General features: G+C 38.9%; 1 protein-coding gene across 2 annotated transcripts in view; it reads right to left on the bottom strand.

The window, feature by feature from the left end:
• Nucleotides 1-24,391, bottom strand: part of kcnip4a (potassium voltage-gated channel interacting protein 4a) — a 217,149-nt gene that overhangs the window by 174,024 nt on the left and 18,734 nt on the right. The window contains exons 2-3 of one of the 2 annotated variants that reach the window (XM_041778724.1): nt 17,488-17,663; nt 16,536-16,687 (exon numbers count right to left, since the gene is read on the bottom strand). The exons of the other annotated variant lie outside the window; for it this stretch is intronic. Of the exons in view, the coding sequence (XP_041634658.1) occupies nt 16,536-16,674 (139 nt within the window). The 5' untranslated portion in view covers nt 16,675-16,687; nt 17,488-17,663. The remainder of the gene's footprint in view (nt 1-16,535; nt 16,688-17,487; nt 17,664-24,391) is intronic. 2 annotated transcript variants of the gene reach the window in all.

Here is a 24,391-nt window from a genome sequence, read left to right as displayed (position 1 = left end):
AACTCCACTGGAGAGGGGCATGTTGAAGAAAACTCATATCAAATATTGACTAGAGTTCGCCAAAAGGCATGTGGGAGAGTCCATGGTGAATTGGAACAAAGTTCTTTGGTTGGTTGAGACCAAAATGGTGCTTTTTGGCCATCAGACAAGACGCTATGTTTGGTGGACACCAAACACACCACCCCCACTGTGAAGCACGGTGGTGGCAGCATCATGCTGTGGGGATGTTTCTCAGCAGCTGGCCCCAGAAGGCTTGTAAAGGGTAAAATGAATGTGGCAAAATATAGGAAAATCCTGAAGGTCAATATTATTCAACATCCAAGAGAACTGAGGCTTGGGAGAAGCTTTATTTTCCAGCAAAACAATGACCTGAAGCATACAGTGAAAGCTATACAGAAATAGATAAAGACAACAGGGTGAATGTTCTGGAGTCGCCGAACTTTAATCAAATAGAGAATCTGTGGCTGGACATGAAAAGGGCTGTTCATATCCGATCCCTGTGAAACCTGATGAGCTTGATGTAAAAAAAAAGTCAAATTACATTTACCATGATTGATTTTATAAAAATCAATAAAAGGGTAAAACATCAAAGGGGGTGAATACTTTTCATAGGCACCGTACATGAGAGTGACACTGCTAATACCTCTACTAAATAATCTATTGATAACTTATACAAATATCATTGATAAGAAACTGAGGTTATTCCAAAAGTGTCCCTTTTAGTTAAGCAGGATCCCTACTATCAAACAAACAGCCACAACTCATGAACACAATTTATTCTGGCGAGTGACTCTGTTAGTGTTAAGGCACAGCTAGCTGTCATAACAGCACGTATATCATGCCATGCTAAAGAGCTCTGCTGGGCAGCTGAGAGCCTTCTCTTTTCCATGACCTCATTTTGTTTGGAGGCCTGGTGAGCTTTGTCGACCTCGTTTCTGCAGGGTGTGAGTCTGCCGATAGATTGATGTGCACATGCTTTAACAGTTACTTTAAGAGGATCGGCCCCCTCCTTTGGGAGAGCTGACACTCATGATTTTTTTTCTCCCAAGTGAGATGAAATGGGCCTGGTACCATTAGCTGCAAATATAGAGGTTGACCTTAATGTGTGGATGCATGGGTGAGAACTCGCCTGCTTCTCTCAGGAAGAAATACAAGAAGTACCATTTGAAAGAATGGTCTAGATTGGGTCAGTAGTACCATGGACAAATAAGACACCAATCTGCAGCTGTACAGTGAGCGAGAGACCTTAACTGCAGCATGAAAGAAACAAGGTGAGTCTCTTTGCAAGAAGGTCTTTTTAAAAACATAAAAATATCTAGTCTCCAAGGTCAATTTGGGCCCAAAGTACCATCTGAGGTTTCAATGGAGGCTCATTCAGTCTGTTTCTGCAGGAAAGTGAATAAAGTGAATTTTAAATATGCTCCTGAAACCACCTGTAATTTCCATACCAATACTCAAGAGTTTATTTTCCGTGAGCACCCTTCATGATGGATTTAAAATATACTTTGATTTGAGTGTTTGGGGCCACTTTATTACTTAAAAAGGCTGCTTCAGAAAGGCAGCAAACTATTAGGAGAGGCTGAAGGTGACACACAACAAGGGGCAGAGTCAGGGTTAAACCCAGGGATGCTACATTAAGAGGTGAGGCAACCACGCATGCAGGGCGTACTCCAACCACAGAGCTAAACTGAGTCATGTAATTATAAAACATGTGATTATCTAAATAACCATTTTTTACCAGCATATTAAAAACTGAGTCCATTCTACAAGTTAACGGTAAAGTTACATGAATTCTAATTCACTTTAGTTAAGCCACAGCAAAGTCTCCCCGCATCCACAGTGCTGTAAAAGAAGGACAGCACTGCTCCTTAATGTCTCAAATAACTTCAAACAACTCACTAGAGGTGCTGGAAAAAAAACTGATTCAGGTCAAAATTGCATATATTAATCCCTACAATTATGAATCAATTCAAAATTTCTAGTATCCTCATAGCTGTATTTCATGTTAGCTGCGCTGTTAGCATTAGCAGGGCTAGCTCTTAGTATCTGTAATGTTAACAGTGCTGTGCCGTGCCTGACTTCTGTACTGCCTGCACTGTCTATAGAACCCCGAGTTACTCAGCCTGTCCTATGTTAAGACTCACTGTAGATTCTACAATCCCAGGTTACTGTGATAGACTAAAGCCTACTTCAGGAATGGTTCATATGCCTGAATTTACAACATACATACATCAACACTTTATTAAAAAACAAAGCAGTTTCACGTTTTTTTGTGTCTGTGCTAACAGTTCTCACAGTGGGAGATAGTTCCACCTCCACACTTGTCAATGTCTTAACCATCCTGTCACAAACATTAAAATTCTTACCAAATTGTATACGAATCTTACAATAAGCCCTGAGCTATCAGTTAGTAAATTTGGCTACTCTTGTCATCACTTTTTCTTGTTATAGTTACTCTGTGGAAGGTAAACGTATGAGGTTTTGTTGTGTAACTGTCAAACAGTCCAGATGCTGCAAACTCCAGATTTCTGCTTGTGTCTCTGAGGAGCAGAGGGGTTTTCATTTTGTTGCAGACTGCCAGCTTCGAGCAGCAAAATGTAACTTTTCTCTGGCATTCTGGACACAGCATCAACCTCCAGCCATCTGTCTCTGCCTCTATTCCTGTACACACACTGTCCTTATCTGTTCCTTCCACCGTTTCTCCTGCTAATTACTCTCCCCTTTCTCTTTCCACTTCTCTATTGTCTCACAGGACTCTCTCCCTGTCTTCTATTCTTCACCCTCCGTCGTGTTTATGCTCACAGATGTCCCTCTTGGCTGCAGTGGTCCGGTCAGCATCGCTGGGCTTGAGGGGTTGCTTCCATTCTCAGAGTATCTTAGACTGCTCTCTGCTTACTCTCACAGGATAAACTGCAGGATACTGGCACATAGGGGAGCTCCATGCAGGCAGTATTTCCTGTATATGCACTGTTCTTTTCCATGTCAAAACCATTTAAACTCCCCCTCAGGACAGGACTTACTTTCTCCAAACAAACTCCTGACAGTTTCAAGACATCCAGGTCCCAATATTATTGTAACAAAGTCCATTTTAACACATGTACCCCGCATGTGGAGAGGTGTCTTTGGAAATTGTTGAGAATTTTCATACAATTCTAGACTCTGTTTGGATGTTTAGGGGGATTTTCTGTCATTTTCACAAAAATTTGGGGAATGTTTTTGGGGGCATTTGAAAAGACATTTGAGGGAGAATTTGCTTTGAAATTTTAAGGGATTTTCCATCAGATTTTCAGGAATTTACATGGAAATTCCAGGGGAAATATTTCTTGAAAAGTTAAAGCTTTAGTTTCAATCAAACATTTAGAGAAAATATTTGAATTTTGGGGTACATTTTATGGGATACTATAACATGTTAAAGAATTTTCACATGAGTTTTAGATAATTTCTCTCAAATTTAGGGAACTTGTGTGGATTTTGGAGAGGACCTACTTATCCCAAATAAGTGACCAAAAAAAAGAATAAAATTAAAATGCATCCTGAACAGATGCTGGGGTCTGAGGAGGTTAAGCCTCTTAGAATTTGCCTTTTAATGACACTGTAACTAAGCCCCGCCCCCCACCCCTTTCCCCAAATTGTCTTCTAATTTATGTTATAAAACTAAGTAGTTTTTCATTTGTACTGGTGTGTACATCAGAGTAAAGTACAGATCATGAAGATGTGCACACAGGCCATGGTGTCTTCTCTAATTCAGGTTTGGCGATCCTTGCAAAATTACCACTAATCAATTATTAATTCCAGGATGACTCGGGAGAGCAAAGCAAGTTTGTTCTTTAAAAGAAGGCACTCCAATTACAGCTTCAGGAGAGGTTAAAAGAGAGCACAACTGAGACATATAGTAAACAAACTTCTTTGTTTATCACTTGAAGTTATGCTCTTGTGTATTGATTGTATCCTGTTTTGAATTCAGAATCAATTTTACTGCCTCAAGGATGTTTACTTATTGATGGATAATGTTACTGCAGTTAGATTGGTGCTCTTTTAAATTATGAAATCAATTCCTGAAGCTGTAAATGTCAAACATTAATAAAAATTTTTCTAAAGTTGTCTGTTCTTTATCAAAGTTTAAATTATCCCACTGTAATTAAAAAAAAATATTATTTCTTTCCTGTTTTAGTTTGTTCACCTCAGTCCAAACCAAGGATGGAGACTTTGGACTTGAGACTTGTGCCCAATCACTTATTTTTTCCAAGCACATTATCAGTATGAGCTGAATGTCATTCCCTGGCATGATGGGTAACCCTCCACATCTGGGGCGAGCGGCCACACTCAAGGCCAGGTTACTGTCTGGTATAGCTATGTTCAATTAGAGCACTTCCTCAAACCCACTTTTGTATAAGCTCTGGGTTCCTGTTAAAATGCCATATTCCTGAAGCTATTTCCCTTTCTCCATTTCATTGATCCCTCTTTCCTGCTCATTACACATGGCCTGTCACAGATTACCGCAGAGGAAATAACAGGATGCTCGGAGAAAGGAGGAACTGCAAATTTTAAGGAAAAGGCGGGTAATAAATCAGCATCTGTAGTGCTTTATGCCTAATACGATACACATTTCTCTTATTCAGTATTGTAGGTTGTGCCATTTGATTAAAAAACAATTCATAACTTTAACAGTGGTCCCATGTGTGTGACTGCCCCCTGCTGGGCAAGAACTGCTTCCTACCAAGGACGACTTCTTATCCTGACATCAAATGATGTGTGATCAAAATATGACTTTTAACTGACATTACAGCACAAAAACACTGGCAGCTGACACTGATCCTAATGCAATCGTTAAGCAATAAAACAAGCAATAAAATAAAGCAATAAAGCAATAAAACTTGCTGATGTTAGCTAATCAGCACTCACCTATGCTTTGATGATGAGGAATGTCTTGCCTTTCACCTCCAAAATATTTTTGACCCGGACACACCAAAAATACAAAAAACTGTCCTTAAGTTTGAAGCTTATCATCTAAGAAGCAGAGTTGAACGATACTGAATTTTTGCTGATATCCAATACGCAGATACTTACACATTGATTTTAGCTGATACCAATATTGATACAGATAAATAAATTTAGTTTAAACCTAAGATTTCAATCTTGAGACTACATTTTAAAGCATAGGGATGAACAAAGTAGCAAACTTCACCAAGAAAAAACACTTTTTTAAGCATAAGGATGAACAAAGAAAAAAAAGTCTACTGACATAGGTTGTTTGGTTCAGCCTAAAACACCTCAAACACATACATACAGAAAATATTTATAGCCAGTACAGGCCGCTATTTATAGCTGATAAATTGGGTGCAAACAATGGCAGAAACATTTATATCTGCCAATACCACTAATTTGTTTTTCAAGGTCACATATTTTACCCTTTTAAGATAAGTTTATATTGGTCTCAGAGGTTCCCCAAACGTGTCTGTGAAGTTTGTTGCTGAAAAAACAAACCAGGGTTGGATTTTTTGCATGTCTACAAAAAAAACAAAAAACTCTGTTTCAGCCCTTCTCAGAACAAGCTGCTTCTGTGTCTGTGGCTTTAAATGTTACTGAGCTGTCTGACTCCACCCCTCTCAGGAAATGGATGTGGCTTAATGGATATGGATCTCCTGATCGTCCTACCAGCTGAGAAGAGGATCAGGAGAGTAGGGCATATCTTTCTTCCAAGTGGGGAGGGCCAACCAAATCAGGGGGCAGTACTAATGACATAATGAATGAATCACATGACATAAAGAAGGGAACATCTGAGAACGGCTTGTTTCAGCATACATTTTCTGAAAAGTAAAAACAGAGGGCAGGGAATGGATTTTTCTTATGGGTTGGGGGGGTTGTGGGCAGGCCAGGGGCACATATTTTTGCTAGAAAAGCCTAATAAAGTGTATTTTGCATAACATGTGACCTTTAAGCTTATCTGCCGATACCAATAACATTGCCGATAATATTATCCATTCCTAAGGAGAAGGATTCTTCTCTACTGCACTCCACATAGTGTTCAGTGGTAGCTGCCACTATTCTGTTTTTTTCTTTTCTGCCTTCGCTGTCCTGTGACTGAAAGCTTTGAATACCCTTAATATCACATACCCATCTTATATGATACAGACCAACAGTAAGGAATGTATGATGGGGGAGCGAGTAAGAGAGAAATGGGGAAGAGACAGTGAAAAATGATGAGAGATGGACACTATAGCACCACACTACATAAACTGTAATGTACAAGTCTGTTTAGTGAAGAAAAAAACACTACTACAAGCCATCTACTTTTACTAGCACTATGATTTCTTCAACTACCACAATGATAAATAAAGATCAAATAGCTTGCTACTTCTAATAAATCATTTTGGTAACAGGTTTATCATTGACCATGAAACTCTGATGGTACCTCATATTCATTTATGGTCTAAGTAAAATTATACACTACAGATGTATATACAAGATAGTATTGCATGTCTTATGCTTGCAACAGAGTAGCATGAGTTTATATCTATTTTAGTCATTTCGATTCCTATCTTTTTAAACCTTAAGATAGAGTCTGGACTTGTAACTGCTTTTGAAGACTTGAGACCTGACTTGGACTTGCAATAAGTGATTTGTGTCCATCTCTGGTCCATAATGTCTATTGAAACTGCTCTGTGTGCAACTTTATCACTCAAACTAGCATGTAGAGAGTGACTTTTTCTATTGTGTAATCCTGAGACAGTCTAAGCAGTCTGAATCACGGGAGACCAGTCTGCACGGCAGGCAGGGGCACTTTTGGATGGCAGCATCACTGTGGCGCTCCCAGCGGGACTTCAATCTCATTTTGTTTTCCTGCAGTGACAGGTTGATGCAGTCATCTGGGCCAGTGCCCACACCTTTGGCTGCAAATGTCAATAACATGTCGTATATTATTTTTGTCATGGCAAAATAATGCATGAGAGTCAGAGTGAAGCTTTCAACGTAGATTTAGACAGAAATTTCCTCAGCAGATCTTTATTATTTGCAGTTGGAAAGGTTTTTTAATGATTGATCAGCAACTAAAAGCCTGGATATGGGCTTTTCAGTCTATTTATAATTAATCCCCACTTTGCCATCTGTTTTTATGACAAACTTTGCTTAGATCTGCAGTTGAAACATTTCTGTAGTTTGGAATAAACGGAAAACCTTCAGTCATCATTACAGTGAGTTCCAATCAGCTGTTCTGATAAACAAAACAAAATGTTCTGCATGACTAAGCTGTTTTTCGGGAAGACTCTAAAAATGAACAAACTGATGAGAAAAAATATATCTTGAGCCTAAATGTCTGCAGTCTTGTTTATAAATATGAAAAATGTGCATTTAACAGTTACATTATGTCAGTCATTAAAATATCCACTAAAAGCTGATTTACAGTCGTCGAGAGTTGTCTTTTATGTTGTGCATTGAATACATCAACAAAGATTAGTTCACAAGGGGAATATGATGCTGTTTGAGAGCTGGAAATGAACCTGTTTTGTGTTTTGATGCTGCTTGACAAACACATGAGGGAGATAAATCAGGCCCACGACAGGGACAGGTGTGTTAAAGCCAAGTCTTACATACAAGAAAGTCATTTGTGCCCAGCGGCAGCTAAAGGCTTACGAGGTTTCACTGTCCCGGATATCAATCGGGGGGTCCTATTTATAGTGGACCCTGGCCGCCGCTCGAATACAAACACTTGACTGAAGTAGGTTAGCAGCAAACGGCTGTATCACCGGCAGACAGGAGGACAAAGGAGGATGTGCGGGGAACACAAGGTAGCCAATTTAAGGAGAAATTATGCAAAGGCAGAGTATGATTAATGACATTGACAACTGTACCACAACTTTTCCAAGTATGCTTTTGCACTTTCAATCAAGATCAGGACCGTTTACACTCAATGGTGTTCTTCCTCCTGCATTAGGAATGATTGTTTTAGGTGATAAATGGCCTTTTTTGGCTTTATCCATTCATATTTTAAATCAATAATCAGATGCATTAATAGAAGAAGCTCACCAAAAGCTAATTTGGCATATTCATTTTTCTTTGCTTGCTTCAACAGTCATCCAAAAAATAAACAATAAATGAATTAATAACAAACGAAATCTAATAGATTAGCAATGTAACAACAGGTTGCATCTATTTATTGTTCAGGTATTTTAACAGGTAACACATCGTTATCATCCCTACATCAGGTTTGCTTAACTACAATAGCTACAGCAATTTAACACCTTCCCCCCAAAGCACTGTTTGTGATTAATATTATAGATATGACTTAAAGCTCAGGACATCTTCTTAAAAGAAGTTTTGGTGCCAATGTTTGCTCAACCCTTTTTTCTTACATCTGCAAAGATAAAGGTTTAATAAAAATACAGTGATGCTATAAAGGTTATCTCGGCTTGGGCTTTAAGAATGTGTCTTGAATTTATCTTGCAGGGAAGGTCTCGGGAGAGATGTGTTTGGATTACAGGAAAAAGGGAATGGGAAGCTTTATCTGCACAAAAGACTAAAAGTCAGGAAATGTTGGCTTTTGATGCTTTCATTTCAGCTATCTTCTGGTGTCTGCCACTCACAAGTTTAACTTTTTTGTGGAAATCATACACTGTATAAAAATGGATGACATGACAGTTCCCAAAAAGTGAAGCAAAATATTTGGAGCTTCTCCAACAGACAAGTTACATTATCAGTCATATGACATGTATGAAAGTATGAAGCCAAAAACACCATCCATCCAATATTTATATTATTTATACTAGATGCAGGTCAATCGTACAGTTGACATATAGATACAAACAAGCAGTCACACACACCTCTACGGGCAATTTAGAGTCACCATTTAACCTAACAGTCATGTTTCGGTCACCAGAAGAGGATGAGAGCTCCACACAGAAACAGACTTCCTAACTTGTTGACTGATGTGCTGTTTTTGCCCAAGTATTGATTTTTTTTAGATTTTAAGTTTATTTTTAGTTAGTTATGTGTTGCTTTAAGAGAGGGTGTAATACTATGGCTGACAGCTCTGTTGACAGATAAGGATTCTGCTGCACCGACTAGCAGAGGAGAGGAGAAACATTGAAAGAAAAAAAATAATATATGTAGAATAACACAGGAGTTGTTGCAGTTCCCATAACCTAGAGTGAATGTGTCAAACCAGTACAGAAAACATGTTCTGAGCTAGACTTCCCTGAATAATGCCGTTTTAGTGAAAATTTTACTTTTTGGGGGGCCAGAAGGGGTGGTAAGTCAATACCAAAGTTAAAGCGGATGCATTTTAACTGTAAAGACACTCTGAAGATGTATAGTATGTCAGCATCTGTTGTGGGGAAGTATTATGGCTTCTTCTTGTGTGTAATGGGAAGTGACAGAGACGTTCTACTCTTAAGTTCTTGAATTACCGTACCATTGCCATTTTTTAGATTTACACATTTAGCTAGATTAAACGCTAGTATCGTTTTCCCAGAATGCTTTGTGAGGGGCTGTCTAACAACCGATGACTAAAAAGCGCATTATGGAGAGAAAGAGAGACAGAGAGCCTGTGATGTGGCCCTTATTGTCACTGTTACTTCAATATTTAGCAGTAAAACTTGGCAATAATAATAAAACAATAATTATCAGGAGAAACAACTTTAAGTGTCACAGAGAGGCTCTATTTGTTTACCCATGTTCTGAGCTTACTGTAGGGCTAAAACAATATGCCATTTTTCCAAAATTGGTCCAGAGCTATAGAAACTGGTATGGAGAAGGACAACAATGGTTTTGGAATATCTCTACATCAAATAAAGTTGAACTTCTAGTGTTGCCACCAAATGATACAGTCAGTAATGAAAGTTGGACACTAAACCATTGGAATACAAATCTCTTTTTGGATTTTTGGCATCACAAATAATTTGAATCTAATGGATACATGCACAAATGTTATTAAAGATATTCATCAAAAAATGCTCAAAAACGCCACCAGGTAAATGTTTCCTGTCCTAATGACTAAAGGCTTATTTCACCAGCCTTTCATTATAATTAGTTAATATTATTGAGGTGAAAATGTTAATTAGGAAAAGCAAGCAAAAGTATAAGTTCATTTAGCTTTAAATTATAAATCCATTATTAGAAGAAATTAATGCTGATAAATAAATGATGAAAACAATCATTAGTTGCAGCCTCCATTCAGGTCTAAGCAGGGCAAAGGCTCACATGTTGCAACCCCTTAGGAACAAAATGTTACCAAGTCAGTGGAAAAACACCTGCATGCGGTACCAGCTGCATATTTCATGATGTGTAGGATGAGTTCATGGTATAGCTGACACAAAAGCACCCGGCTTGGTTACAGCAACGATAGGCACACAGTCACGTGTTGTACCTACCGCCATCTCAGTTATCTGTATCCGATTGACAGGAGGGAATGTGAGTGGTTGTTGTCTGTCAACAGCCTACTTTAAGGTGTTTTACCAACAACATGGTCTGTCGGGGTCGCCTTTTCTCTGACTAATCCCTGCCTATTAGTGGCTAATCTCTGTTTATCAACAGAGCCGCGTGGGTCAAGGCCAAGTTCAAGAAAGAGAACTCTGTGCTAAGTGTAGTGTGACATAATGGAAAGTGCTTCTTAAGTCATGTGTGATATTTGAGCTGTTTATAGAATTGTTAAGGAAAGGCTTTACTGCTTTCAATATGACTAGCACAAAAGACAATCTGCTGTTCTTAACAAAGCAATCAAGTTTTGCTCTATTGGTTTTAAAACAGATAAAAACAACAGAAATGTGGAAGGCTATAACCCTTGAGGATATCGGAAAAAACACAATGAGTCCAGCTGAATAGAAGTAAAGCTCCAAGTGAAATATATGCAAGATTACATGCAGAGATGTGAGTCACGCTGCACTGCATTTCAACAAACTCACTAACGTCATCTCTTAGCTCATTCCTCGTAAACAACATGCAGTATTTTCTTGCCGGCTGTCGCCAGCATGAGCTAGCGCTGTGAATAAGATTAATGTGAGCGAGAGGTATCACTGTTGAATCCTTTGCCTTCTCATTCTGCAGTTTCCACAACATATGAATCAAATGAATGACAACAGTAGGACATGTCTACATCTCAGGCAGCCAGAAGTCCCCGGGCAATCGCTCTTCTTCCACCTCTCCTTTGAAACTGAGAGGCTGCACGCTGCCTCAACTTCCCCTCTAATCCATCATTGCCTTTTCCCATTTCCACCTAACATCTACTGAGGCCTGCACTCTTGACCAAGTGGGAAAACAGATTAAAATGGAAAGCAAGTTGCTCCGGACATGTGATCTAACACCGCTGGCCAATTTCTCTACGTCACTGGAGAGGCTAACACTCATGAAGGACACACACCGCAGGACTCTCTTAATGATATTTAACATTTCCTCCAGAAAAGAGCACCACCCTGACTTGTATTATTTCTCAAGGTTTAAGGGTCCTTTCAGCAGAGCTTCTCAACATGATGTCTGATTGCTGGATGTGATATCACACTGTGATCAAACTCTCAGCAATTAAATTCAAATCAGTATGAGGATGCAGTGATGTGAAAAACATCTTAATGTGTGAGCAGAATTTAAAAAGCCAGAGGTTTCGGTTCAACAATAAGAATAAATTGAGGATGCATGCAACAGTGAACTTCCACATGATGATTCATTACTGTGGTCATGGCCAAAACAGCAAGCAAATACGATATAAAGCCATGTGTGCTGTTTGAAGGACATGACCCTGAAATTCAGCATAAAGGTGAAGCTGTGGAGAATAAAGGACCCTGCAAGTGGATTTAAATAAGAAGAACATGGAAAAAACATAAAGACTGCACGTCTAGGGCTGTATTGATCCAGTAGCAATCTGTAGGAAGGATTGGCCAGGGAATAGAGAGATGAAAAGGATAAGAAATGGCAAATATCTTACTGAGAAATCTGTTCTGTTAAAATCAATGATCCAAGGATGAGGGTAACAAGTAAAACAGAAGAATGCCTATAGCAGAAAGATCTTAAAACAGAAAAGTTGCCTTGAATGTTTTCTTAAAAAAGCATGATGCTTCAATATACTGCCAAATCACAACCAGTAAAGTGGGGTCTTAGCAACATATTGGCTACAGTGAGTGCATCTAGGGCCACTGAAGTGCTGCTGCAGTGCAGGCATTCACTAAATTTATGGCACAGTATCACCACCTGAGGGTTAGAAAGCGTGATGCATTCAATGGTAGTGCTGTCTTTGTTGTTTTGGATTACGTAGAACTATGCTGGTGTTGATATTTTGTTCAAGCTTGTATAAGGGAAACAATAACGTCTGCATCATTATAGATCATCATTTGTCTTCTTTAAAATGGCCTGCAGTTCTTCTCCAGCTTTTCCAGCATTCTGCCAAAAACATTGCACATGTTTACTGATACATGCTGTGCCATTATGCCATGACCAAAAAAAAAGGGTTGAGTATAACTCCAGTTATGCTGCTAGGTTAATCAGAAAAATTAAACAGTGCATCATGTTAGGGAGATATTTGTTCTATAGCTTGCTGCCCTCTGCTGGCCATAAAGATGAGGTACAGCGATGGAGTGCGAAAGGTTATTACAGGCAAACACTCAGGCTTACATCATAATGCACTGCATGCCAAATGTATATCAAATTAATTGTCTGCTTTGTATGTTGGACAAATTAACACTTAAGTGTTTTTTTAAATAAAGCAATACAATATAATGAGTTTAATCAAGTAAAAAGACATTTCCTCAATGTGATCTCTGTTTAACAATAATTAAATAGTTGGCTATACATAGAAACCAAAAGCAGACTTAAAAACAATACACTGTATTTCATTTTGTTCTCAGTTGGTATAACTTAGCTTTGGTAGTGCGTCATAGAGACAGCAGGGATTTGTAAAACACTCTCACAGAGCAGACGCCTGCCTTTAGGACACAACATGGGGCTCATGTATTTCTAGGAACACCTGCTTTAGGGAGCGTGTTCATTTTCTGGAGACTGCTCCAACATCCGGAGGGTATAACAGCCACCTGGCAGCTATAAGGTGTGATCATCTTCATGCTGGGTGGTTATTCTGGGCAACACCAGAGGATAATAATGTTGGTTTAAGGCGCCATCTAATGGTGAAAACACTTAAAACAAAAATGTAAGCTTGAAGAGCAGCCTAAAAATCCAAATTGGCTGTAAAAAATTTGACAACTGTGTCATTTTTGCACTTTGATTCAGGATTTTCTTAATATATCAAACACAGACATTAGACAAAAACGCATCTGCAAGTTGTATTTCACACATAAACTAAGGAGAGAAAGTCCATGGCTGTATTGCTAACCTAGAAAAGAGATAAATAGCGAGTGCACACCCAGGCAAAATGTATACAGGTGCAGGACAAGAAAAGTATCAACTGCAGAAAGGAAAAAGTTCTGCAAACTGTTCAGCTCCCAATGGGAATTTTATTTAACAAGTGCTGACCTAAAAATATTTTCCTCCTGCACTATGTATCCATGATTTCTTGGGTTCAACTTTAGGTGGTATGAAAAATGCAGCCTGCCCTGGGATAGAGGCGGCATGTTTCCAATAACAAAGTAGTGCTGAAAGGAATGGAAGTCTGAGCAAATGCTGTTTCTAATTCAAATATGCCTGACAGAAACACCTGAGTCCTGGTGTGGCTCCATCTGAGGCAGCTGACACGCATGTTATTCCAGGTCTACATGAATCTAAATTAATTGTGTGATCTGTAAGCTGCACCTGCCTTATTCTCACCTGTATCATCAATAGAGAATGAGAAAAGTTTTGTTTTCCCACTAATTGTTATGCACAACCTATCTTCTCTTATTCACAACAACAGCAGCTGTTTTGGGCTCCTTGTATTGTTGTTTTTACCCCGCAGATAAATGTTGTACTGCAGATGTAACTCAGTCAGTCCCCACAGTGATGCTCATGACTGTTTAATAGCAGCTTAAATCATCCGAACAGAGCAAATTTAACTGACAAGGCATGTCAATGCGGAACAGCACCTGCCAATTATGAAAAATAGCTCCAGGTTTCATGGTAATGCTCGACATGTCACTCTTCTGAGCTCTAACACAATTATGGGAATTAAGGAAGTGTAACTAATAAACAAAAATGAAAACAGATGAGGATTGAGACTGAAATCTTCATCTGCCTTTATATAAATAAGAAATTACTCTAGAAAAAAAAGGGCTCAGGCATATTTTCACCATCTTTAGATCATTTTACTTTGTTATACTGCATTTCAGTTGTTTTCTTCTTTGAGAAAAAAAAACTCTGATTTAAATATTTTCTTTCTACAAGTGCAAATGCAGAAATATCCATAGGTATGCACAGTTGTTTTTGTGAATCAGGAATAGCCATAACCAACTTCAACTGCTTCATCTACCTCATGTTCATCACCCAGCTGCAAACTGCATATATGTTAAAGTCACAGTCTATCACCAAGCACCCTTTGCACCTTTTTTTCTCTTGTTTATAAATATAAGTTAATGTGTTCAATGTTCATAGTGTGTAATTATAATGTATAATTTTTGTGTACTAAGAGAGCAAAGTTTAACCAGAGTCAAATTCCTCGTATGTGCACACATACGTGGCCAATAAAGCCGATTCTGATTCTGAAATACAGGCTTTGCTTAAGAAATCTCCATGTTTCCCTTTATATTTTACTATCTGATTTATGTTTCCTTCTCTAGAGGCAAAGAAAGTAGCCATAAATCCTGTTTTATAAGGCTAAAAGGCCACTGTAAATATACAACCCGAGAAGTAATCAATACTGATCTAGGTTCAAAGTGAATTAATTTTCTTGAGCTGTCAACTGTGACTGGTGGTGTGGTGTAAAATCATAAATTGTGGTGTTCCTGTTAGGTGAAAGAATGACTGATCAATATAGCATTAACATGTTTTAAAAAGCTGCCTTCACAATCTTGGTCTGAGTTTATTCTGCAAGCCACTGTTGGTCCAGACTTGTCTTGGGTTAAGTGTGCAATGCTCATGTGTATAGAGTTACTGTTAAATTCAATTTCAAATATGTGTAATTCATTTATCCACATTACCTCCTTTAAGAGCACGCTGCAATGTCATAACCCACATATAGTTCAACACAAGTATCCGGAGCTTAAATTACTTTCCTTTCTTTTTCAAGTATGACCTGGACACTTACTGTTGAGTCTGTCTCAGTAACTTCCTGTTGTTGTTTAACTTTCAGGGCAAGCATTTCAACCTTGTTTAGTTTAAATATGTACACAAGAGATCAACTTAATGACTAAAGAACGTCACAATAGCTGGTTTGAACCAAAAATGCAGGTTAGTAAAATTATTTTTATAATATTCTGTCCAGCAATGCCAGTTTGATGCTTTGTTCATCTCCAATTTCAGACTCGGTGTGCAATTTCTGTATGGCAGCTGCAGCATGTCAGCTCTGGCTGATGCTGTTATGACTTTTACATAAGCACAGTCTGTCTTCATAACTTTTACTGCAATAAATCTCTCTATATATGTTTTGATTCATTGTATAACTGAGCAGAATAAAAGTGTTCGAGCCTTCTATTCTCAAGATTCTCAGCACATGAGACACTTGTGTAAGCCAGGTGAGATGCAATGCACAAGTAGGCAGTCGGAACACCCTGACATGTTAACATGCAACTGAAATCAAGATATGATTCAGCTGTTACATGGCCGCCATGCACCCAGTATGAAGCAGCCCTGATCTGTTACTCAGCCACCTACAACTACCCAGGGCTGTAGCTGTCTGTAAAACAGCATAGTGAACATATACCATCATGCTTAAGCAGAGCAGGTTAACTGGCATTATTTGCCCAATTAGAGAAATGGCACAACCACATTAGCCACGTACATGTGGCGAGTTGTGCTAGCACATTTAGCTTAGCAGCACTCTGCACAACCTTAGTGTACACTAAACACAAAAAGTGTCAAATTTCCAATTGCAAAATGTGATCAACCTTTTTAGACAACAGCAATCAAATGGGTTGCACACAATACATGTTTGGACACTGGTTAGCTGTTATAAATAAATAATGCTTAATTTGGCTGTTTTTACCTAGAGACTAGAATTTAACTTCCATTTAATTGAAAGGGAAATTAATTGCAAAGAAAATCCCTGCTTGTTTTTGCAATGAATTGTGTGATAAATAAGGCTCTAAAATGTGTTAGATTCAATCTGACTCTACACTCATTTAATTTCCCCTGTAATCCTCTTTGGACACAATGCTGCCAAAGTCAGCAGGCACCAAATACATCAGCACTAAGAACTAGAACAAATATTTATTTAGAAAATCAGCCTCTTTAAAATGTTACACTAGAGCAAGGTTTGAATTAGCTTTACTGTCTAAAGCTAAAAAAATAATGGTCAACAGAACTTAAAAAACTGCAATGTTTAACATTTTTCCCCACACTGACAAGACTGCCGGGTCATGGCTCTTTCACTCTTTAGAGATGACAGAACTAATCCCAAGCATAACCAGTTTATCTTCATCTCAGCTGGTTCTTCAACAAGGTAATCACGTTTTCAAAGCAGATCTAACTCTGACCTTTGGTCTTCGGGGAGGCCCAGGTGATAATGCGTCGTACCAGGCAGCAGTTGAGCAGCACTTTCTTGGAGAAGCCGTGTTCTTTACGGAAATGCTGCAGGTCCTCCCTCCACTGGTTCCTCTTGGTTGGTGAACACATGACTGGAACTTTTCTGATTTGAAATGCAGATCTGAATTAATTCCATGAACTTTTCCTTAATAAATTCTGCACAGATAGTCCTGAATATCTGGGTGTCTAAAAACTGAACAGTCTGCAGTTTCAAATGTGATATTTTAAACAACTGTGGGTATTATTAGCCTCATGATTTAATTGATGACCCTTTAACAGCCTCTGGTTAATGATGAAACACAAATAGCTACAGCTACTGCAGCATGCAAAACAAACTGTCACAAGTTCAGGGAATCCACCTGAGAACATATGCTAATTTGGGATGTTTTTGGCCTGGAGTTATGCACAGCCACAATGATATGCGAGACCTTTCAGCTTGCCCTTTTGCAACTGGAAAATGCTCTTCATACTTGTCCTGAGGTGTTGTTTAAGGAAGGCAAGTAACACTCCAAGCTATTCCAAGACTCATGATGGTGAAAGTAAATACAACAAGCTGATTGTCCTTAATCAAACTAGAATGAAATCATCCTATTGAGTGCCTTATGCTAATAGATTTCCAAATGAAACCAGCAAACATTCAAACTGTCACCAGATGATCATCAGAGTAAAACAAGCAAGATTTTATGACACTAAATAAAACATCCCCTTACGATACCCTACCCCATTCAGTACTAGAATTACAATCCCCACTGAGGTCCCGTTACAAGAGCAGAAGTTTCAGACATCAAAAGATCACAAATCACTCTGCAATTCTTACGGGACAGCTCTTGATTTTCTTTCAGAATCATTAAATGTGTTACCTTCAATTCACAGAAATTAAGGTCTCTCTAAGCATCGTCTTACCTTGCACGCTAAAACCCGTTCTGCACGCTCTCTTTCCTCTCCTCTCTTCCTCAGTCTGCAAGTGATCCTCAGGTTTCACGCTGGCACTTTCCCTTTGCTGAGCCGATCAACAGAGTGTGAATGGGGATGGGAGGAGGACGACGAGGAAGAGGAAGGGGAGTGTGAGAAGGACCGCTCTGTGAGGCAGAAGTGAGTGAGTAAGAGAGGGAGAGAGGGAGACTTGCTGGCTTTTGCTCCAAGTTAGACGACCACTCGTGTGTTTTTAGTTGAGTGTCAGAGGAAGAGGAGGGAGTCAGAGATGCTGGTGGCTCTGCATTCACTGCACTCCCTTTGATCATCCTCCTTGAAGCTCTTGAAAAGCATGAAAGCCTTCCACACAAACACACACATGACCACAACCACACAGCAGAGCAACATCACAATTAGGAGATTGGTTCTATTTGATCAGTTATTTCAAAAGGTCGCAAAAAAGCAGGGTTTTTGCACCAACTTAAATAGTGTCCAATCCTAATGGAAAACAACCCTAATAACAAAAAAGTGACTCCATGTCTGGTGAAATATTTCCAATATTCTTAGTTCTGCCACTAGATCAAACCTTTTTCCACGTAGCAAAAAGATAGGCAATAGGGGAATGAGTTGTCATTTAAACCAAAATAAGCCTGACAGGTTCTGGGAAGCTGTGCTAAATGAAAATGTAAAATAGCAAGCATTTCAGATGTATATCAAATTTGAATTAAACTCCTGTAGTGTTGTTCTGCATCAGACTCTGCTCTATGAGTGTCACCTTTTTTCAAAAAGTTCTTAGAGCTTCTGTTTGGCTTTTTTGTACTGGTTAAGACAGACTGAAATTAAAACATACCTCTTCAGACCAAAAAAAGCAGAAGAGAACATGAGCAACCAGCCTGACTACTTCAACATTATCCTTTTAAATATCTGTAATTTGCTGCATGCTAAGTGTCACTAACCTTGCAAAGTGGGTGGAGGGTCGAGTCTCATGTTTGTCAACCTGTCATGCAAAGCTTTAAGCTTTAAGCTTGTTCCTGACCAGAGTATGACCGGACCAATCAGTAACAGGAGAAAGGTGGTAGCTGCTGGTGTGGTTTCACTGAAGTGACAGCAAGCCTGTAAACAATGGTGGCCAGTAAAATGATTTGTGTGGATGCAGCTATAGCAGCAGTTTTATTAGAACTGGACATTTTTTTATTAAAAGACTGCACTTAAAAGGTTTTCTTAGTGGAATGAAATTATTCTGCTTCAAGAGAGTTTAATCTGCCGACTTACATAGCGAAGAATCGTATATTGATATGACAACTAGTGATACACCAATGGAAAAAATCCAACACACGCTGATAAACAGTTACCGATGTTTGTCAAACGTGGACAATAGACAAATGTGGTGCATGTGCTGCTGTGAGAGAAAATGCTAAAATATGACAAAAGCATTGATGAACAGTGGTCTGACAAGCTTTTACTGCATGCACCCTCCAGTGGACTGTCCAAATCGGCTGAGTTTGCAGCACGCGACCAACTGACAAACAAGAATCTTGGTTGGATGAGCGTATACCGACCAACAATCCAACCAATTGAATGAAAAGAAGATTTGAACTAAAAAAGTAAAGTAAAATAAAGCTAGAATTATACTGTTGTTCAACAATAGAAATTAAGTTTATTCCCTAGCCTAGATAAGGAAGTCAACAATAACAAAATCCAACAAATAACAACAGTTAATGGAAAATCACTGGTATCAGTATCGGCCAAAATTGTTATTTTAAACATTGTTATCGGCATATGCCCTAATTTTTCACTATCGATGTGTCAAATATGACAACAGCTAGCTGTCAATTAGAGCTGTGCATTAACTGCATTTTCATGGTTATCTTGATGTAAGCATTCATGCAATGAAAGTTGTCTACACCAGCAATGCTTCTTCTCCCAGCATGCTTACATTATATCCCTTTTTGGAAATTACAGTTTATTAATAAGTGTAAAAAAATAGTTCTAGTTACAGTAAAATCTGGTATATAATCTCCACTTTTGATACCTGTTTTTTCATCTAAAAAGTTGGATTTGGCTTACAATCCAAGGCAACTTTATATGACCAGTTCAAAGTGCTAAGTCATGCAGCAGGCTTACTGTAAGTGTGCAGCTGCCAGTGTCACGCATTGCACGAGACCAAACACGATGGAAAATTCATCCCCGTTCCTTGTGTATAGCAAGCTGCCACTTGGGTTTCACTGCTCAGAACGTGCTAGAATATATAATGACACAAACTACACCAGTGCAGGTTGGAGTTTCTTTTTAATTGGTTTCCTTCCTTGTAAGGTCATAACCTAAAGCAAGCAGCAAGTATACCTTTAAGTTAATAAACCATGTGGTTTGACTGAGAACAATGATCAGTAAGGACAACAGGTGACAGGAGATGGCGTGTTTTGCTATGTATCCCATGCCTTGGTTATCTGATACAGCGTATCCAGCGTGTAAGATTAAAGCATTACATGAGCATGCTGGAAAATAAAAACCCTTTTTACTATTTTTGATAAGTTACTGAAGCACTTGGCTGTTAGATGAAAGCCAGGTAAGAGTAAACCTCAGGAAACACTGCTTAAGCATGGATACAGAAAAGATGTGTCACTTTGTCCACAAGGAGCACCTACATTGGCATAAACCAAAAGTTCCTCACTGGAGCATTAATTAAAAAGACAGCCATTTAACTAAGCTATAGAAAAGCTCATTAAAGGTGAAAAATGATGTGGAAGATCAGTTTAACTGGGGGGAGTGTTTTGCACTCCTTTCATTACTCTGTGCTCAGGTATATGGTTTGAAGACGATGCATACTACAGCACAGTCACTACTGCACACACTGCTCGAAGCAATCCTTCCATTGATACAATGACTTCCACTAAGTGTGATAAATTTACATACATCATATGCAAATGATTTGTTCCTGGTCATCTAGTGAATGGGCTTCCATTTAAATGCACATAGCATTAACTAGCGTGCATTGATAGATGGTCGGGCTTTAGGGGAGACAGCAGAGCTAAATCTAATTGCGCCCCCTGAGATGATCAAGGCATATTCTGTACCTGAGAAGACAAAGGGGGGGGGGCAGGACACAAGCCAGGAATAGAACCATCGTTCCCAGTAGGACAAAGAGAAACGCCTGTTTGAAATGAGCCAACAGATTGGCTGCACCGTTATGATGGTATGGATTCTTTGGTAACACTTTTTTAGGTGAGCACAGCCTGATGTACTTGCACATCCTGAGGGAGAGGGCTTGAAAGTGTTGTCCCCAATACACTGAATTATTCATATTCAAGTAGCTAACACTGCTCATTGATATTCAAGACCACTATGTCCAGTACTTGTAAACTCCTAGCTGTAGAGTATCTTAATGCTCCTGTGATCAATGCATTGATTGTAACAGTGTGTAAAATGACTCTTTGAAACTGGTCCCTTGTGGTGAAAACTTACACCATCCAGTACTAAACAGGCCATGACAAATGTATCAACTGCACTGTAAAAGACTTTTGCATTTTAAAATTCACATTTCTCACTAGGACTAGGTAGAGGAAAGACTAAAGCTCTGTATATACAAAACAGCTCTAAATGAGTGCTTAGGTAACTAGGTGTGGTTACAAGTTTTTGTGCAACCACAAATGGCAAAAAGCAGTTGATGTAGATGTAAGACTAGGGGGAAAATGTGTTTAGAGTAGTGACGTACAATCCCATTCTCCGATTTTTCTTTTTTTTTAAAGGTTTATTTTGGGCATGTTTGTGCCTTTATTTGATAGAGGAGGATAGCGGATAGAGTCGGAAACAGGAACAAGAGCAGGGGAAAGACATGCCGTAAAGGGCCTCAGGCCAGATTCGAACCCGGGCACGCCTTAAACACTCAGCAACCTGCACCCCCATTTTCCATTTTTTAAAGCAATCTTCCCACCCCTTATAATCCTGGTGTAAAACTTGTAGCCCTGCTTGCGTTACAAGTTACAGAGGGGTCAGAGCTCTACCGTGGTACTTTCAAAGAAAAAGCTAGATCTTTTCAAGGCCCATGTAGAGCTACCTTTGTTTTTACATCGTGCTTTTTATTCTAAAGTTGTTTCTGGAATGGTTATTTAGTGATTTAAGTAACTTCCTTAATGATAAACAAAAATTGTAATTGCCTCAAATTTATAAGAACTGAAAACAGGAAGTCACATCAGCCTATTTACTTGAGATTTCCTTTTACTCCTTGCCACCCTCTCAGTCACGTTTCTGCTGTTGTTTTGTTACCTGTACCAGATTCTTAATGTAAATAAGGTTGTTTTCTACAAGTCAAATCCTGTATAGCAACTTAAATAATCTATGAACAGGTATGGCAAACAGCCTAAAAATTAAGACTAAGATGTCTATTTTATGCATGTGTATTATCAGGACCTTTCTTTGCAAAACATAAAATTCCCAGATGAAGTTTCACAGATGCCTTTGCACACATGATACAGTGATCAGAAACTCTTTCTCTCTACTTCTCATGCATACAGAGACATGAATAACCAGGGTTCTCTGTGTGCACGTAAACACAGTATCCCAAATATGATCGAAACTGGGATAAGACTCATAACCGGGATACTGAAGTCGATGTAAACACACTCTATATACACACACTCTATACACTCTCAGATGCATGTCGCTTTGGACAAAAGGTTCTGATAAGGAAAATTTCAACATAATAACACACTTTAGGTGACAGACCCCACTTTTTTCTCTCTCCTGAGTCATCCACTGAAATGCACAGAGCTGGTTAAAATGACCCCATGACTGAATTGTCTTCGAATGGACTGATCATGCTATCAGCCAGCCTCTTTAAATGTTAGGTAAAGCTATAAACTTAGAATTAGTTTTGGTTTGCACCAAGCAGCACATGCATGCAAACAGGAAACACACCTTAATGTTTTTGGAGGTTGGTGTTTATATCTTTCTAGTCAAACACTCTCTGTTGTAATTATCTGTTCTCCATGTTGGGTCATAAAAAATACTGAAATATAATCCACATACATTAGCTGTCAAGCCTAGACTTGAAGGTGCTGTGTGGTTTGGGTCTGAGATATATGACTGAGCTTGTTGGATCAATTACATTCTTTATTCCTCTTTGTTCCTCTACCACAGTAACTTAACGATTATGTCAGAAACAATTTTATGTTATGTGCTGTGAAATGAATCTAATAACCACTAATACTGAAATGAAGAACATCTGACTGGAACTGCAATTTTAAACAAAGATATGAACTTTGCATTTGTTGTTAACATTTTTCTCATTTAACACAACCTTATTAAAATATTAGTGTTTCTAAGCTTCTAGTTTTCTGCAGCTGCTTACTGCCGATGCTGTCCTGCACTCATACTTGACGATCACTGTTGTGCATGTGCACACTGTCATCCAACCTTCACAACAGGGATTGACCACTCAGTACTGGCATTCAAGATAAATTACGTCAAAGCTTGCTACATGCTCCACTGCTATGTGTGTCTCCTGCTGCTCTGTTTTAACTCTGAGGTCTCACCTAATTCCCTGCCAACAATACTAGCTGATTCGCTAGATGTGAATAAAAGCCAATCCACACCGACGCCTTGGTGTCATTGACAAAGTGCATCTCTTCTTGTACTGTGCTATTTCTAGTGGCAATAGACCTGAACTGTTTATTTTGTTGTACTTTTTGATCAGTTTTCAATCCCTGCTGTTGTCAGACTGCTGTACATCTACATGTATCAAAATTATCATGAAGCACTCTTGCCCTTTATGAAGGTTCTGCTAAATTTTGTTTTTAACTACAGCTAAGCTTACTTTGGCTTCGTAATCAGCTTCTCTCACCATGGCCTCTTTTTCTGCATGTCCCTCCCCTGCTCTCTCTGGCTTTGTGCGCCAAATGTTTAGTTTTTTCTCATCCATCTTTATTGAAAATGTTTTTTAGTCTGTTTCAAGCTTTGAATGTGAGGGTTTTTCAACTCGAGACACCATTGTGCACCACCTAAAAGGCTTTACAGCCGTAGTCAGTCAGCCCCCCTGTAGCCAATGTGGGCTTGCCACGCAAAGCTTCTCTCAAGGCTGCTCCAAAACTACCAATAACTGGTATCAGAATTGGCCCTGAAACACCAATATCAGTCAACTCCTACCAAACACTGTACTTAGTAAAGTGTTAAACTTAAGTATTGAAATCAACTCACAATTGCTGAGCTTAGATGCAGCTGCCATGCAACTGTTTAAGATAAATGCCTTCATAAAGTTCATTGCAGTTATGCCCAATAAAACCAAAGCACTCTGTGAGCAAAGTAGCACACACAGGTACTAGACTGCACCAAATGGCAATGCAGCACATCCCCTTAGAAATCCAGGGCACTGGCATAAAAGCACAAGCTACCATTGTTTTGATTTTATTCATAAAGACTTGTTGGCACATAAGCTAGCTTGAATAAGCACCATTAAATCATTATACACATGTACACAAAGATATAACTATAACCTTAAGCTCAGCATAAACAAAACCTCTTCTCCTGAATCACTGAGGTCATTATCATGTCATCACCATTTTAATCTTTTATACTGTCATCTCCTCTTCATTACAGGTCGTTAGTCCGGCCAGCCAAGGTCTCATCTTTTAAGCCTGCTCTCAAATTTACATCCCCGGTCGTGTGTTTGCATTAATGTACTGCTCTTTCAAAAGGAAATGCATATTAAATAGCTGACATCCCTAAAAGTTTTTCTACTGGATTCCTGCTTTTAGCAAACTTTCCCTTATCCACAAATCCCTGAGCTTCTGTTTCATCTTTGGAGCAGTCGGATTCAGAACCAACCAGTCAAGCACTGCAGAACCTCCCACATACTTGAAACATTTTTCCTCTTAAGGTGATTTATGTTCTTTTGGCAACA

Source organism: Cheilinus undulatus, linkage group 22 (genome assembly GCF_018320785.1).
Source record: "Cheilinus undulatus linkage group 22, ASM1832078v1, whole genome shotgun sequence".
NCBI classification, from domain to species: domain Eukaryota; kingdom Metazoa; phylum Chordata; class Actinopteri; order Labriformes; family Labridae; genus Cheilinus; species Cheilinus undulatus.
Note: the sequence above shows the minus strand (reverse complement) of the source record. Positions and strands in the feature narration are given on the sequence as shown.